Genomic DNA, 18,100 nt, shown 5'->3' with positions numbered 1-18,100 from the left:
CCTTCTGTTCCACCAAGTGTATACATCCCCCCCCTCAGTGGTCTATTGATGTTTGGTTTTAATTTCATTTTGCTTTTAATTTGTTTTTAACATTTATAAATTGGCTTTACGTTTTTATATTGTTGTAAAACCACTGTGATATAACAGAGCGGCATATAAATATTTTATTATTATTATTATAAATAATGACTTTTATTTGGATGAAACCCCGTTGTTGCGCAACGAAATTGAGAAATGGCTACTTACTTGAAAAACCGTTCCATTCCCAGCTTGATCCCATTTCTGCTAAAATACACAGTAAATGGTATGAGGCTGGCTACATGGCAAGGAATGTGACCTGGCTGCAGGTAGTATCCTGGGGTTTTCCTGGGCATGCTTACTTTGGGAGCATCTAGAACAAAAGCAAAAAAATTAAAATTACATTTCTTGCAAATCTAACAGACAACAGCAGACCATGGAGTGGGGGTTGGGGCAGGACGCAGCAGGATGGGGATGAGGTGGAAAGAGGTGCAGGTGAGGCTGGGGGAATTGTGGGTTATCGCCAGTGACCCTGCAACTATGTTCACAAATATGAGGTACCGTATTTTTCGCTCCATAGGACGCACTTTTTCCCTCTTAGAAACTAAGGGGGAAAGTCCTATGGAGTGAATGCAGGGGGGAGGCAGGCAGGAAAAGCCCCCAAGAACTGCACACAAGCTCCACGCGTCTCTTGCGGGCTTTTCCCCAGGAGGGAGAAGGGACTGACGCGGCCCGTCAGTCCCTTCTCCCTCCTCGTAGAAAAGCCCACAGGAGCCGCACGCTCCTTAAAGGGTGTGCGGCTCCTGTGGGCTTTTGTGGGAGGTGGGGGAATTGCCATAGCCGCGTGCAGCCTCTCCAGCTGGGAGAGGCTGCGCAAGGCTAAAGAAGCCAAGGCAGTGACCGCGATCCATCCCGCTCGCTGCCTTGGCTTCCTCTTTAGCCTTGCACAGCCTCTCCAGCCGGGAGAGGCTGCGCTCTTTGCTCTTTGGGGCTGGGGGGAGGGAACCCGGACTTCCCCCGCAGCCCCGAGAAGCTCTGGGAGAAGCGGACAGGCTGCATGCAGCCTGTCCACTGCTCTTTGGGGCTGGGGGGGGAATAATTTCCCCCCCTTGATTTCCCCCTCTAAAAACTAGGTGCGTCTTGTCGTCCGGTGCGTCCTATAGAGCGAAAAATACGGTACTCTCACCTGTTGAGGGCATTGCTACTCCCCACCTTAAAATGACTGCTAAAACAGCAATTTTGTGTGTCATAGGGACTGGGTGTGTGGAAGGGCTTTGGACAACCTCGCCTCACCCAAATCATCCCCTAAATAGAGAAAGATGATTCAAATAGGGAACAAAACTTTTAAAAATATATATATATATAATTACCAGGAATAATGTTAGAAAACGAAACACTTGAGACTCTCTGGAAAAGGTAATCGTCTTTGTCATAACCAGTTATTTTAAGGAAAAAGGCTTCGTTCGGGGGAATAAACTCAGAAATGTTCCAGATTCCATAAGGTTTCCTGTCAGGGAAATATTTCACCGGAACGGTCTTCAGAAGTTCTCCAGTGATGCTTAGCAATTCTAGTCGGTCCACTCTAGCAGGAATATGGATCCCGGTAGTATTTAGCAGAATGTAGGTAGGTATCCCTATGGACAAAATGCAAATACAAACATTCCAATATCGTTCGCATTTACTCAGTTGTGTTGATTTTTTGAAGGGGATTTATCGGCCGCCCTTCACTAGATCCCAGGGCAGCGTACAGCAGCTAGAGAGCAAATACCTTGGCTACATACAAAATACAATCAGAAACAGCATAACAACCTTTGGGGGGGGGGGAAACAAGGACCAAGCACATATTAGCAGAAGTCAGCCTCATTTAGGTGCTGAGTGCTTTACACAAGTGGGGGAGAGGCGGGGAGGATATTGTTTAATTATCCCTTAGACAGGAGACATCTCTGAAAAGGTAAATAGGATTCAAATGTGAACTACTAACCTTGCACTGGTCTGCTGGAAGTCGTTTTGAAATCTAATGTTGGACTTCTAGAAAACCCAGCCCGGAAGTCAATAGTACTGAGACCGGTGATACGAACAGAATGCCGCCCGCTACTTGATGCCTGAGAAAATATTGCAAAACATTTCATTGTGATCAGCATGGGAAGTTTTTCAGTCCCCAAGAGCTGGTATTCGTTGAATCTGTTTTGTGTTAGGGCTGCGATCCTACTGTGCAATCAATGTCTCCGTGAAATAATGGAGACAATTTCTGTGTTAACAAGGTAAGCGCAGGACTGCAAGAAACATACACGAAAAATACACGAAAAATAAAAGACTAAAGGCTATTGGGAATTCAAAGTGCATTGGTTACCAGGGTCTGACCATCAGGTCCTCAACATGATGCTACTTACGGTACCAAACACACACACAGAGAGAGAGAGAGAGAGAGAGAGAGCGAGTGAGAGAGAGAGAGCGTGCTCTGTTACCATGAAGTAGTTTTTCTGCTGCTGCAGCCCAGTGACAGCAGCAAAACCACTTATTGCCCTCCCAAGATCAGCTTATATTTGCAACGGCCAAAATGCAATGCCCCAGCCTATAGATCTATAGATTTTATAGTTCTATACATATCATAGGCTCATAGCTTGGTTATTTGTTTTGTTTTTAGATCTACAGGCTGGGGGCACTGCATTTTGAGTAATAAGATGGTGGTCTCACCCTGCAGATGGGAGTAAAAATTGGTTCCCATTCAAAAGGAGCTGCCCAGGGGCGCAGTGGTGACATGGCTGTATCAGGCTGGTGAGGGGCTAAGCTCCTAGACCCTTCAGCCAGCACCTGACCTGGCCAACTGTTTGTGGGTAAAGTTTAAGCACATACGATATGATACGATACAATACAATACAATACAATACGATAATCTTTATTGTCATTGTCCCATACAGAACAACAAAATTGAAAAAAAAAAATCTATAAAACATTCAAAACCAACAAGCCTGCTATCCCAGCTATCCCAACCTGGTTAGCCCCCTAAAAACTCTGATACCCCATTTTTAAATACAATGTATTCCCATAGAGACTCCTTACACTGCATTTAAAACCAAAATCACATTTGGATAGAAACTGTTTCTCTTTATAACCCTGTACCTTCTTCCAGAAGGCAGGAGTTGAAAGAGATAATCTCTGCAGCTTTCTTATGGCACCTCGAAGCATAGATTTGATCCAAGGTGGGAAGAGTGCACCCAATTATTCTATCCGCAGTCTTTACAACCCTGGACAGCATTGTTTTTTCCCTGACCGTGCAGCTCCCAAACCACACACACAGACCATAAGTTAATACACTCTCCACAGTACAATGGTAAAATGCCATCAACAGGTCCTTTGAGAGATTGTTTTTCCGGAGGATTCTCAGAAAATATAACCTCTGCTGTGCTCTCTTCATCAGGTCTTTGCTGTTTTCTCCCCAGGTTAGGTCATCTCTCAACTCCACTCCCAGAAATCAAAACACTGAGACCTGTTCCACGCACTTCCCCTCAATAATAAGTGGCTGAATATTCAATTTACATTTCCTAAAGTCCACAATAATCTCTTTGGTTTTCTTTAAATTAAGGAGTAAGTTGTTTTTCCTACACCACTCCCCCAGCTGCTCAACTTCCTTCCTATAAGGGAGTAGGGGGAAAGTCACATGTCTTGGCCTGCCTCTCACATCATGCTGAGGCAAACAAGAGCTTAGCACATATACTGCAAGCTCCCAGGTGGGAGATCACAACCACTCCTCTCGCGTTGTTTTGCTGCTGAATTTTGTTTAGTCATTTAGTCATGTCCGACTCTTCATGACCCCATGGACCAGACCACGCCAGGCACTCCTGTCTTCCACTGCCTCCCACAGCTTGGTCAGACTCATGTTCGTAGCTTCAAGAACAGTGTCCAACCATCTCTTCCTCTGTCGTCCCCTTCTCCTTGTGCCCTCCATCTTTCCCAGCATCAGGGTCTTTCCCAGGGAGTCTTCTCTTCTCGTGAGGTGGCCAAAGTATTGGAGCCTCAGCTTCACGATCTGTCCTTCCAGTGAGCACTCAGGGCTGATTTCCTTAAGAATGGATAGGTTTGATCTTCTTGCAGTCCATGGGACTCTCAAGAGTCTCCTCCAGCACCATAATTCAAATGCATCAATTCTTCGGCGATCAGCCTTCTTGATGGTCCAGCTCTCACTTCCATACATCACTACTGGGAAAACCATGGCTTTTACTATACGGACCTTTGTTGGCAGGGTGATATCTCTGCTTTTTAAGATGTTGTCTAGGTTTGCCATCGCCTTTCTCCCAAGGAGCAGGCGTCTTTTAATTTTGTGACTGCTGTCACCATCTGCAGTGATCATGGAGCCCAAGAAAGTAAAATCTCTCACTGCCTCCATTTCTTCCCCTTCTGTTTGCCAGGAGGTGATGGGACCAGTGGCCATGATCTTTGTTTTTTTTGATGCTGAGCTTCAGACCATATTTTGCGCTCTCCTCTTTCACCCTCATTAAAAGGTTCTTTAATTCCTCCTCACTTTCTGCCATCAAGGTTGTGTCATCTGCATATCTGAGGTTGTTGATATTTCTTCCGGCAATCTTAATTCCGGTTTGGGATTATGCTGAACTAAACCATGGCTTGGCTTAGCAAAGCTTGGTTGACCATGTGTGACTAGTCTAGAGAGAGTGGAACCACAAGGCTGGGTTCATACAGCACTTGAAACAGAGCCACAGCTCGGCTCAGCATGGCTCAGCAGCAAAACAAACAGGGAGGTGCAGAACAGACACAATCTCCTATCAAGGAGCTGGATTACTTGCACACTCGTGCTAAGTCATGGTTTGGCTTAGCATGACTTATGAACCAGGCCATCCACTAACTGCAAGAGAAGGATTCCCGGCTATACTAGGATTAATTTTGAAGCCTCAAATCCCGATCTAGTCCTAACATGTGGAAGAAGCCCTGATCACTGCATTATTAAATCACATCAAGTTGAAAAAGAAATTAATATGTTCAGTTGTTTTGTCTAGCAAAAACGATGCTCAGCAAATATTAAAAGAAACAGTTGTTTTCCATAAAACTACTGCTTAGGCAATTCACTCCCTCTAGGCACCCTGATAAATCAGTCTGTCTTTATTGGAAAGGCCATATTTATTTCTATTGCTTAGCCTTTCACCTCTGTAAAATCACCACTCAGAGGGTTTTCTGGCATAGGCCAGCTGCTGTCGAGATCAATGAATTAAAGAACATTATTTCTTTTCTTTTCTTTTTTTTAAGAGAGTGCCAAAAAGACTCCTGTTATCATGTGATAATTAGCTGTTAAGTGTTAGTTGGGCAAATGCAGCAGTGACAACAGATCCCTTTTTACAGTTTTATACAACATCTGCATAGGAAATTTATAATGGGATTAAACGTTTTAAGTAAATTTCCTTTTCTTCTTCATCAGTTGATTTCAGAGCTTTAATGCAAACTTAACAGGGGAAATAACGTGCTCTGTGTAATTGCTTGGATCCCAAAAAGCTACACAAGTTTTTCCACATGCCTGGTGGAGTGGGGTGCGTGGGGACTTTTAACCTTCATTTTCTAAAAACACATGAGGTAAAGTAAGCCACTTTTGAAACAGGGAGTCCTCTCAAAAGCAGTTTGTGATACAAAGCAGAGGAGGGGAAGTATGGTCGGCAGTTTGAATGGCGATATTGAAAACTCACTAGGCGTTCCCAAGTGCTTGAATCCTGGCCAATACTCCAGTGTTACAAACTTAAGCATCCCTAGTACAGGGTAGCAGTAGGAGATAGAAATTAGCAGAAGCTTTGAGATGGTAAACGAAACTGTGCTACCTGAAATGGGAGACCTCTAATTAAATGCAGCTCTGGTATTCTTGGCAGGGATACTAGAGTGGCTTGCCGGTTCCTGCTCCAGGTGCTGGAGGAGACTCTTGAGAGTCCCATGGACTGCAAGAAGATCAAACCGATCCATTCTGAAGGAAATCAGCCCTGAATGCTCACTGGAAGGACAGATCGTGAAGCTGAGGCTCCAATACTTTGGCCACCTCATGAGAAGAGAAGACTCCCTGGAAAAGATCCTGATGTTGGGAAAGATGGAGGGCACAAGGAGAAGGGGACGACAGGGAACGAGATGGTTGGACAGTATTCTTGAAGCTACAAACATGAGTTTGACCAAACTGCGGGAGGCAGTGGAAGACAGGAGTGCCTGGTGTGCTCTGGTCCATGGGGTCACGAAGAGTCGGACATGACTAAACGTCTAAACAAAAACAACAATTATGGTTTGTTGATGTCACACCAAACCACAGTTGAGCTTTTTTTAAACCATGGCTTGTGCAGCGACGAAATTGAGGCAATGTTGAAACACTGGATACAGATTTGAGCTTTTCAGACCTCATGTGAGCAATGTTAGGTTACCTTACCTCATGCTAATTTTGGTTTAGCATGAACTTGATTGCAACAGAGAAGAGAGTTTAAAACTATAACCATTCAGATTTCTATCCACAAGGCCTAAAAATGCTGGTCAGCATTTTTATGAATAAGCAACACCCACCCACCCCTTATAATGAAAGAAAAACTCTTTCAAGTAATGTACAAGAAGCAATTAAAGTCATAGGAATTTTATTCTTCCAAAAATTAAATTAAAAGGTCTCATATACACTGGATTTCATGCATTTTTTGTAATATATGAAACTGCAGTCTGGCTTGGTGTGCTGTTTAGTTTTAAGAAAGTATTATATTTTGTTTATAAGTTACTATAGCTACAGATGGCTTTATATTTCGTGGAGGCTTCAAAGGGTGTAACTCATTAAGCTGGGTTGATTCTGTCTTGTATTACTGTGACTTTTCACTTAATCGGCTGAAATTTGCTTGGGAAACTGTGTGTGATTAGCAACAATCATTATCACAGTCACCTTCTGAATAAATACAACATTCAGCAGAGAACTGTCTTATTCACAATGGTTGCAATCCTGCACACAGTTACAACTGCATCACTCTCATTCAAATCAGTGGGAGATTTAGCCACATTACTATGTGTGGGACTGTAGCCAATAACTGCAAATACTTCCTGTTTCTTTCAGATTCAATTCTTTCCCCCCCCCCCCCCACTTTTCTTTCTATCCTTTAACAAATGGTCCATTTAAACCTGACTGGCCTGAAGGTTTCTTCCAACAAGAAGACAATAAGGCCTTTCTGTTTTGCTTTGTTTGCCCTTCAAGCTCATATGCAATTGCATCTTTCCCCTGTTGGTGGCAAGCAAAAAATAAATATATAAAAGGATAATTCCTTGATGCCAAAATCCAGGTCTTGGGCAAGCCCTCCTTGGTGAAAGAACCCCAGCAGGGATTTAAAATCACAAAATATGTATCCAAGTAGTTTGATAAATCTTTAAAATATGCCCTTATGAGTTCCTTCCAAAACTTCCTTCTTCCCTTAGCATAGAAAAAGACCACACATTTGGTAAGTTAAAAATGGTTTACTTACAAACTCTTCAAAGCTCAGGTTCATGTGCTGTTCCATACATCAGTCAGAAAGCACAGGCAGTAAAACCTGGTTTTGTTACAGTGGTGAAAGTTCCTAATATTGGTATAGGAACTCAGTAATGACTCGTGAGAGCCATTAGAGCAACAAACTTTGCGTGCGAAAAGGTTTTAGTTGGTTGTTCCATCTTAGCTGCATGGCTCTCACATCTCATTCTTCTGTTCCTATACCAATAATTTAGGAATTTCACTAAGTCAAGCTTTACTGCTTGTGCGACTTTCTGAAGCACAGGAATCAGACCTTTGGAAAGTTTGTCATCTTGGCTGTGAGTCCTGGAAGACCTGTTCCTTGCCTTGTAGGACTTTTCCCACCTGGCCTGGGAGGGTGTGACCCTGACTGACTCCAGCTACAGGGTCAGTGACACCAGCTACAGTGAGGCTGCTGTACAGACTCACTATTCTCCATCCCAGGGTTCCTGAGGTCAAAAGCTGGAGTGCAGCTAGCAGAGGGAACCAATGCTCTCTTAAATCATCCCAAGCTTTTGAATAACTATTGCCAAGCACCTTTTGATGCTGATTTTATACAGATTACAAGTCTGGTTTATCTTGCTCTCCTCTTTCTTTCTTTTTGGAGCCGATGTAGAATCAGTGTCTTCCTAACTATGATTAACTGACTGATAGTGGTTTGTGAGATCATGAGATTCTTCTCCTTTCCATGGCAAATTCTCCCTTCCAGGAAACACTACCTCTGCTGTCCTGAGGCAGATGGATGCCAGCACAGTAATTTCCTGCCTCTAAAAAAGTAAAGGTAAAGGATTCCTGGCCAGTTAAGTCCAGTCAAAAGCGACTATGGGGTTGCGGCAAATATCTTGCTTTCAGGGCAAGGGAGCCGGCACTTGACCACAGACAGCTTTCAGGGTCATGTGGCCAGCAGGACTAAACCGCTTCTGGCGCAATGGGACACCGTGGCGGAAACCAGAGCGCACAGAAACGCCATTTACCTTCCCGCTGTAGCAGTACCTATTTATCTACTTGCACTGCCGTGCTTTCAAACTGCTAGGTTGGCAGAAGCTGGGACAGAGCAACAGGAGCTCACCCCGTTGCGGGGATTCAAACCACTGACCTTCCAATTGGCAAGCCCAAAAGGCTCAGTGGTTTAGACCACAGCACCACCCGCATCCCTACTGCCATCTTGCAACCCTCCCAGGTAAGAGCGTGGACCCACTTTCACCTTGATGCTCAGCAGAGACCAGCCGATTACAACCCATCACACTATCTGACCTTAACTATACTTTAGAGATACATCTGCACCACTTTAATATAGTTAACTATCACTTAACTAGGATTCTAGGGACGCGGGTGGCGCTGTGGGTTAAACCACAGAGTCTAGGACTTGCCGATCAGAAGGTCAGCGGTTCGAATCCCTGCGACGCGGTGAGCTCCTGTTGCTCAGTCCCTGCTCCTGCCAACCTAGCAGTTCGAAAGCACCTCAAAGTGTAAGTAGATCAATAGGTACCACTCTGGTGGGAAGGTAAACGGCGTTTCCGTGCGCTGCTCTGGTTTGCCAGAAGCGGCTTAGTCATGCTGGCCACATGACCCGGAAGCTGTACGCCGCCTCCTTCGGCCAATAAAGCGAGATGAGTGCCGCAACCCCAGAGTCGACCACGACTAGACCTAATGGTCAGGGGTCCCTTTACCTTTTAACTAGGATTCTAAATCTGCTACATACGAGGAACCAGGTTAGACTTAACTGTGTTTAGTGCTGGTGCTGACCTCTGGCCACAGTTAAGGTGGGAGGGCAGGATATGCAAAAATGCAGCCCATACCTGTCTTCCAGATGTAGGGCGGGAACAGCAAATCCTCATCAACCTGGCTGCCCATCTGTGCTGCGTTTTCACTTACTCCAGAGAAGTTCAATTCCCACCCCCCTTCCCTTCTGAGAAACCCAAACATTTGAGATCCTCCAGATCCACCATTTATTGTATTGCAGAGCTGGCTGTGATGTTTAAAGGAGCGTTTCCTACAGGAAGACTGATGTATGTGGGAAGAGGGGGGTGTTAGGAGGCCTAGCTCACCAACAGGAGCCTTTAAGTAATTATAGCTTAGAAGAGTTGGCTTGGGGAGCTGTGCAATCCTAAGAGCATAAGGCAGCAATGGCGTGTGGAATAATTCTGTCATGCTTGTACCCCCCTTTTGGAACCTCGGCACTGGCCACAACTATCGTCTGGAGAGGACTTCCTGCTGTTCAGAAGTACACAGCAGAGGACATCACATTTGCAAGTTATATGCACATCAACAACATTTCTTCTGCTTCTTTGGGGTGGTGACAGGCCACACTTAACGCTTCCACCCTCATCCCAAAGAAGCTACAAGGCACAGAATCAAAATTCCCACCCTAGGGCTTCATTTCCTTAAATTTAATCCTCTGCTTTCCTTGCCAGACATGCGAGTGTCGTGACAGCTTTGATCCCAAGCACTGTGGGGTTTTTTTAGCCCCTTTCTGCAAAGAAAGCAGCCAACTGTGGGCTGGCTACTACAGTGGTACCTTGGGTTAAGTACTTAATTCGTTCCGGAGGTCCGTTCTTAACCTGAAACTGTTCTTAACCTGAAGCACCACTTTAGCTAATGGGGCCTTCTGTTGCTGCCGCACCGCTGGAGCACGATTTCTGTTCTCATCCTGAAGCAAAGTTCTTAACCTGAAGCACTATTTCTGGGTTAGCGGAGTCTGTAACCTGAAGCGTATGTAACCTGAGGTACCACTGTACTCTTTAGAACCAGGCCACCTTGACTTTAGCTGCACAAAGGTTCAAAAATCAGAAGAAACCAATCCTACATGCTAGAGCAGGCATAGGCAACCTCTGCCCTCCAGATGTTTTGGGACTACAACTCCCATGATCCCTAGCTAGCAGAACTAGTGGTCAGGGATGGTGGGAATTTTAGTCCCAAAACATCTGGCAGGCCAAGGTTGCCTATGCCTGTGCTAGAGCATCTCATCAAGATGGTCACAGCATTTCCAAAACGAGGGGTTAAATGTCCTCACATTACTGTTATAAAAATTCTAAGGGCTCAAATAAAAAACAAAATGTTTGTAAGTGCACAAGGTAAGAACACATACGTAAGTATATAAACCACACGTCTGAAATTTACAGGAGAGTAATCCTGACGCCATCTTGACTCGTGGTGACCCCAAGCATTTCCTCAGCAGAAGGAAATACCTTGGAGAAACCTTTCCCAGCAGTTATTTTCACCTACAAATCCTGTCTTAAAGGGCATATTTCGTGTATGAATACGGTATGCCTGTGACCCGGATTCAGGAACTAAGGTATGTATCATCTCAAAGGAATGGACATACTGGCCAGGTAAGATCTTCCTTGCTTTCACTGGATCCCGCCTCCACTCAATTTTCTCTTACCAATAATGGACTTAGGGGGACACTGAATCCCCAAAACCAACAGTTATAAAGAGCCAATTTTAGCATAAGGCCCCAAACCATTGTGGGAAAGAAGAAAAAGGACTTCATCCAAAATTATAAGGATTGTGTGTGATCAAATGTTACTGCAGGAACCCTGTTAACACAACTTTTGTATTAAAAAAAATGCATCATGCATGAAGGAAATTGACCGCATCTTTTCTACAGGAAAATCACCTTAATTGTCCACGTTCCAGGCGCTGGTTCTTTTATGTTCACTACTGTTGCAGAATTTTCAATATTCAGCAACTCATTCAAGCCAGATCCTTTCTTTATGGGCTTACCTACAACACAGGCAAATAAGGAATAAACATTTTATTTTTTAAGTGACCTCAGCAATGCTCAGACTGCCACCCACATCCACACACCTTGAAAACCTAGTACTTAATAGCGTGAGATTCTTGTCAATGATCAGTGCAGAGATATTCAGTACACCACAAGCCAAACCAATCTGGCTATTTTGGCTTTTCCCCAGTTTTCTAAACATTCTTGCAAAAACCGGAATCGCACAAAAGCTGATTCTGTCAACTCTTATAGGTTTCACATTGAACCATCTTGCATTAGACTAAATTCCTACAAATCGGGGAATCCCCAAAAAAATGGCAGGCAGGAAGAGAAAACTGGAAACAACAGGCATGAAATTCTGGGTTGGAGACCTTGTTCAGACTTACCCTGTATCATCAAAGGAACTCTTTCTAAAGTAAATATACAGTCTTCCTATAATCCATTGTTCTTCCTTCCCCTTTCTCTTCTTCTTACTTGCAACTGGGGTTAATAGCTGGCCTGGACCTTTCACTCTTTCTTCCCTTTCTATCTTCCTGATTTCTCAGCCTTTCTTGCGTTGGGGCAGCCTTCCTCCGTTCTTCCCTAACTCCTCTGTACCTCTTTACCCTGTCTATATCTCCTTTGCAATGGACTTCCTCATGCTTCATTTGCTCCCTGCCATCCCTGGCCTGGGTAATAGGAGCACATTCATAAAGAAAGGTGTAGTACCCTTCATTTTGTTGATGTGTGCGCAGCATCTACTCTCGGTTTTTCTTCTTCTTTTAATAGACCTGCAGCAGAGTTTCCTTTTTAACTGAGTATCTTTATTATTTACAAAAATCTACATTGGTCAAATACAAATAAAATAACACAATCCTTTCCTCTTCCAGCCACCCGGCCAGAGACCTAATGCTGACTCATGCTCATTTACACACCGACACTTTATACCAGTTCCAGCTACAGATAGGTAGCCGTGTTGGTCTGCCATAGTCAAAACAAAAAAAAAAAATTTCTTTCCAGTAGCACCTTAAAGACCAACTAAGTTAGTTCTTGGTATGAGCTTTCGTGTGCATGCACACTTCTTCAGATATCTTCAGGTATCTGAAGAAGTGTGCATGCACACGAAAGCTCATACCAAGAACTAACTTAGTTGGTCTTTAAGGTGCTACTGGAAAGAAAAATTTTTTTTTGTTTTGACTTTATACCAGTGATGGCCAAACTCGGCCCTCCAGCTGTTTCGGGACTACAATTCCCATCATCCCTGACCACTGGTCCTGTTAGCTAGGGATAATGGGAGTTGTAGTCCCAAAACAGCTGGAGGACCAAGTTTAGCCATCACTGCTTCACACTGACCCTTGTTGATCACATGTCCTTCATAAAGGCTCCTGTTGCTGGGTAGATTTTTCTGCTGCCTAGCAACCTGTTCAAGACCAATTCTCAACTTCTTTCTAGAATATTCCAACACATTTGTGCTCTGGCCCCATGCATTGCTTCCTAAGAGTTTGTCACCTAGAGTGTCTCAATGTAAAGGCCAGGACTGTACAGTGGCTGTGTCCAAACACTTTAAAGACCCTCCTACTCTACAAATGTGAATTGTTTTCTTGTCACTTACTCCGCGGGATAATCCTGGGAGTTGCAGTTTGTTAAAGTGTGGAGAATACAGACCCACCGCTGCTCTTCCTCTGAGAAAGTGGGACATTAATAACTCACCTAAAGGATCATGGACTTCAATAACTGGAGAAGGACCACTCAGGGACACTGTAACCTCTTTCAAACTAGGATCAAAAGGGATTTGCCAAGCGTTTACAGCTGAAGTCAGGTGGTCTGTCGACAAGAGATGGACTTTGGAAGCTTGCACGGCTTCTTCGACCCATTTCAACACCTGCAAGAGAAGATAATGCTATGAACAGCTTCCATATTATAGTCCACTGGATGCATGCCTTGCTTTGCAGACCAGTAACACTATGAAATATCAACAACCTCAGATACGCAGATGACACAACCTTGATGGCAGAAAGTGAGGATGAATTAAAGAACCTTTTAATGAGGGTGAAAGAGGAGAGCGCAAAATATGGTCTGAAGCTCAACATCAAAAAAACAGAGATCATGGCCACTGGGCCCATCACCTCCTGGCAAATAGAAGGGGAAGAAATGGAGGCAGTGAGAGATTTTACTTTTTTGGGCTCCATGATCACTGCAGATGGTGACAGCAGTCACGAAATTAAAAGACGCCTGCTTCTTGGGAGAAAAGCAATGACAAACCTAGACAGCATCTTAAAAAGCAGAGACATCACCTTGCCAACAAAGGTCCGTATAGTTAAAGCTATGGTTTTCCCAGAAGTGATGTATGGAAGTGAGAGCTGGACCATAAAGAAGGCTGATCGCTGAAGAATTGATGCTTTTGAATTATGGTGCTGGAGGAGACTCTTGAGAGTCCCATGGACTGCAAGAAGATCAAACCTATCCATTCTTAAGGAAATCAGCCCTGAGTGCCACCTCATGAGAAGAGAAGACTCCCTGGAAAAGACCCTGATGTTGGGAAAGATGGAGGGCACAAGGAGAAGGGGACGACAGAGGACGAGATGGTTGGACAGTGTTCTCGAAGCTACAAACATGAGTTTGACCAAACTGTGGGAGGCAGTGCAAGACAGGAGTGCCTGGCGTGCTCTGGTCTATGGGGTCACAAAGAGTCGGACACGACTAAACAACAACAAACACTATGAAGCCATGATTCAGCTCCTTTGCAGTCATCCAGCAGGCAGCAGCCCTCAACAAACTGATAGGCTTATAGGCTTAAAGCAATTACAACTACCACCCGTATCCTATTGAAAGCCACTTAACCCTTCCAGCCAAAGGCAGGGCCATTTGGTCGTGCAAGACCACTTCCACCCAGATGGAGGGATAGCAGGTAGTGAAAGTGGCAAGCACTAGACGCCCCCCCCCAAAAAAGAACTGTCTCCCTAAAGTCAGCTTGGAGGGGAATCTGGCAAAAATAACCATGCAAGAAGGACAGAGGGGATCAGGGTCTCGCCCCTCTACACCACCTCCTTCACCCACCATAATTTGTTCCAGGAATTGTCAAACTCAGGTGGGGATGCTGAAGAACTTCACACAGAAGTAGGAGCAGAAATGTTCACTTATTCATACTCTGTCCAGAATGGAAATTAATCCAGCAAATACTATTGGTATTCTGCTCACATTTGCCTTTTTTGCCATCCACCCTTGGCCCTTGGCGGCTTCCCCATGAACAAATGCAGCCCTTGGGCTGAGAAAGGTTCCTCAGACTGATTTAGTCATTGTAAGTTGCCATTTGTACAACTAAATTTCCCCAGCAGGAGCTCAGAACCCATCTTGATAACCCAAATTCACTTTGACGGGCTTTGTCGCAGAGTTGCCATATTTGAAACTATCAAGAGGCACATTTGCTGCATCGCATCAATCCCTTAAAAGCCTAAGAAGTCTTGAATTAAAACAATTAATTTATATGCACAAGGCAGTTTCCTGGGGAGGTTGGAAGTTTGTGGCTGTTGTAAGCTAAACTCTTTCCGCGTATTTATTGACCAAGAGGCAGGCTGTTCAATCCTCTACCCCTATGGCTACTGGCCAGTCATTTTCCTTCTGATTATTATTATTATTATTATTATTATTATTATTATTAATTTATTATTTATACCCCACCCATCTGCCTGGGTTTCCCCAGCCACTCTGGGCAGCTCCCAACAGAACATTAAAAACACAATAAAACATCAAACATTAAAAACTTCCCTATACCACTAGTGCAATGCAATCCTATGTAGTCATACTCAGAAGGATGTCCTACACTATAGTCAATGGCGCTTACTCCCAGGTAAGTGTGCATAGGATAGAAGACTTAAGGCCACAAAAGCCAATACACTCTAGATTATTCCAAGCTCTACCTTGAGTCTACCTTGGACAGTTAGCTCTCAAAACATTTGTCCAAACCAGGGGTCAGCAAACTTTTTCAGCAGGGGGCCAGTCCACTGTCCCTCAGACATTGTAGGGGGCCGGACTATTTAAAAAATAATAATGAACGAATTCCTATGCCCCACAAATAACCCAGAGATGCATTTTAAATGAAAGGACACATTCTACTCATGTAAAAACACGCTGATTCGCGGACCGTCCACAGGCCGGATTTAGAAGGCTATTGGGCCAGATCCAGCCTCTGGCCAGTTTGCCTACCCACGGTCCAAACTGTCTGGTTCTGTCCCTCCAACGTATCAGATTCCTTTTGAGTTTTACCTTGCAACTTCCCAGGCTTTGCCCAAACCTGCCTTCCTGTACTGGATCCAAGCCTTGGCGCCACTCAGGAGACCAGCATTTTTACAGTCCAGTTCATGGTTTTATATTTTCCCTGCAGCTGCCAATGCACTCATTGCTAAAAAGTCTGTGCAAAAGTTGGCAGGTCCCAGCGCGCGGAGCTTTGTACAAACTGTTTTTTCAGTTTGGGTTCACATCCCCTGGGTTCGCAATGCAAAGCTTGAAGGATGAAAAGCTTCACCAAGCTCCCTGGATGTGAAGTCAAAAGAACCCACGCTAGCCCCAAACCTTTAAAAATAGACTGGAATTCAAGTTCATAAACTTTGGCATGTTACATGCGGCTTTAGGTTTCTTTGTTTTTTTGGACAGGTCTTAGCACATGTAATAGAAAACAAAGAGAAGAGAAGCCCTTCCTCACATTGCTTCAAACAAAGTTGATGTTATTAGCTTGCTGCCACGGGTGAAGGTGGTGTTGAAATGAATACAGCGGTACCTCGGGTTACAGACACTTCAGGTTACATATGCTTCAGGTTACAGACTCCGCTAACACAGAAATAGTACCTCAGGTTAAGAACTTTACCTCAGGATGAGAACAGAAATTGCACGGTGGCAGCGGGAGGCCCCATTAGCTAAAGTGGTACCTCAGGTTTAGAACAGTTTCAGGTTAGGAACGGACTTCCGGAACAAATTAAGTACTTAAACCGAGGTACCACTGTATTGAAAATTCACTCGGCATGCCCAAGTGCTTGAATCCTGGCCAATACTCCTATGTTACAAACTTAAGCATCCCTAGTACAGGGTAGCAGTAGGAGACAGAAATTAGCAGAATCTTTGAGATTCTGCTAATTTCTATCTAATTTCTGAGTTACTATTGTAAAACAGAACCGGCTCTAGGTTTGAGAAGGCCCTGAGAAAAATGCCTTCTCTGGGGGGATGCCTTCACTGCCGGTGGATTTACCTGGCAATGTTGGTGGTCAGCAGCACTTTAAGCAATGCCAGGGTACAATACTTTCATGCCATGGAAAACAGTATTTCCATGTCCATCAAATTTAGCACAAGCACCCATAAAGGTAAAGGGACCCCTGATCATTAGGTCCAGTCGTGGCCGACTCTGGGGTTGCGGAGCTCATCTTGCTTTCTTGGCCGAGGGAGCCGGCGTACAGCTTCCAGATCATGTGGCCAGCATGACTAAGCCGCTTCTGGTGAACCAGAGCAGCGCATGGAAATGCCATTTACCTTCCCACCAGAACACTACCTATTGATCTACTTGCACTTCATGTTTTCGAACTGCTAGCTTGGCAAGAGTAGGGACCGAGCAATGGGAGCTCACCCCGTTGCGGGGATTCGAACCGCCGACCTTCTGATCGGCAAGTCCTAGGCTCTGTGGTTTAACCCACAGCGCCACCCGTGTCCCTACAAGGACCCATAAAAGGAAAAGGTAAAGGAACCCCTGACCATTAGGTCCAGTTGTGACCAACTCTGGGGTTGCGGCGCTCATCTCGCTTTATTGGCCGAGGGAGCCGGCGTACAGCTTCTGGGTCATGTGGACAGCATGACTAAGCCACTTCTGGCGAACCAGAGCAATGCACGGAAACGCCATTTACCTTCCTGCCGGAGTGGTACCTATTTATCTACTTGCACTTTGACATGCTTTCGAACTGCTAGGTTGGCAGGAGCAGGGACCAAGCAATGGGAGCTCACCCCGTCGTGGGGATTCGAACCGCCAACCTTCTGATCGGCAAGTCCTAGGCTCTGTGGTTTAACCCATCCCTAACAATAAAAAATGATAAATTCCTCGTCTGCACCCATTTAACTCAAAAACAGACAAGTCCATGAGCATGCTTTCTTGATTTTATGTACAGTGGTACCTCAGGTTAAGTACTTAATTTGTTCGGGAGGTCCGTTCTTAACCTGAAACTGTTCTTAACCTGAAGCACCACTTTAGCTAATGGGGCCTCCTGCTGCTGCCGCACCGCCAGAGCATGATTTCTGTTCTCATCCTGAAGCAAAGTTCTTAACCTGAAGCACTATTTCTGGGCTAGCGGAGTCGGTAACCTGAAGCGTATGTAACCTGAAGCATATGTAACCCGAGATACCACTGTATTACATTCAGGGCTTTTTTTTCCAGCCAGAGCTCAGCTCCACCGCACCGTAAGTGAGTGCATTTTCCACCCTAAGAGAACAAAGGAGAAGTTCGTGGTGAGCTCCAGCATCTCTTTTTCTAGAAAAATAGCACTAATTACATTTGTATTCCACCTTTCTTTCAAAAAATGCTTTTCATTTCCCAAGCCCTGACCAATCACAACTTGTAACATCACTGTCATAAGCTCAGTACGTTACTGCAACTATTTTTAACATGCTGCCATAAGGGGACAAGTTACCGTACAGGCATGTCATGAGCCAACTCTAGGCATCACATAATTCATCTACCCACAGTAATAATAATCATAATAATAATTTATTACTTATACCCCGCCCATCTGGCTGGGTTTCCCCAGCCACTCTAGGCGTTTTACAGTACATAAAAAATTGTAAAATATTAGACATTAAAAATTTCCCAATACACGGTTGCCTTCAGGTGTCTTCTAATAGTCAGATAGTTGTTT

General features: G+C 44.6%; 1 protein-coding gene across 4 annotated transcripts in view; it reads right to left on the bottom strand.

Annotated features, from left to right (window-relative positions):
* Window positions 1-18,100, bottom strand: part of HMCN1 (hemicentin 1) — a 313,634-nt gene that overhangs the window by 226,403 nt on the left and 69,131 nt on the right. For all 4 annotated transcript variants that reach the window (XR_014549512.1, XM_083620076.1, XM_083620077.1 and 1 more), the window contains 5 exons: window positions 12,924-13,095; window positions 11,127-11,233; window positions 2,000-2,120; window positions 1,389-1,652; window positions 247-391 (listed from right to left, as the gene is read on the bottom strand). Coding sequence is in view for 3 of the 4 variants with exons in the window: in XM_083620076.1 (XP_083476202.1) it covers window positions 247-391; window positions 1,389-1,652; window positions 2,000-2,120; window positions 11,127-11,233; window positions 12,924-13,095 (809 nt within the window). In the remaining variant the exon portion in view is untranslated. The remainder of the gene's footprint in view (window positions 1-246; window positions 392-1,388; window positions 1,653-1,999; window positions 2,121-11,126; window positions 11,234-12,923; window positions 13,096-18,100) is intronic.

The sequence above is a fragment of the Podarcis filfolensis genome, assembly GCF_964270895.1.
Source record: "Podarcis filfolensis genome assembly, chromosome: 6".
Taxonomy (NCBI): domain Eukaryota; kingdom Metazoa; phylum Chordata; class Lepidosauria; order Squamata; family Lacertidae; genus Podarcis; species Podarcis filfolensis.
Note: the sequence above shows the minus strand (reverse complement) of the source record. Positions and strands in the feature narration are given on the sequence as shown.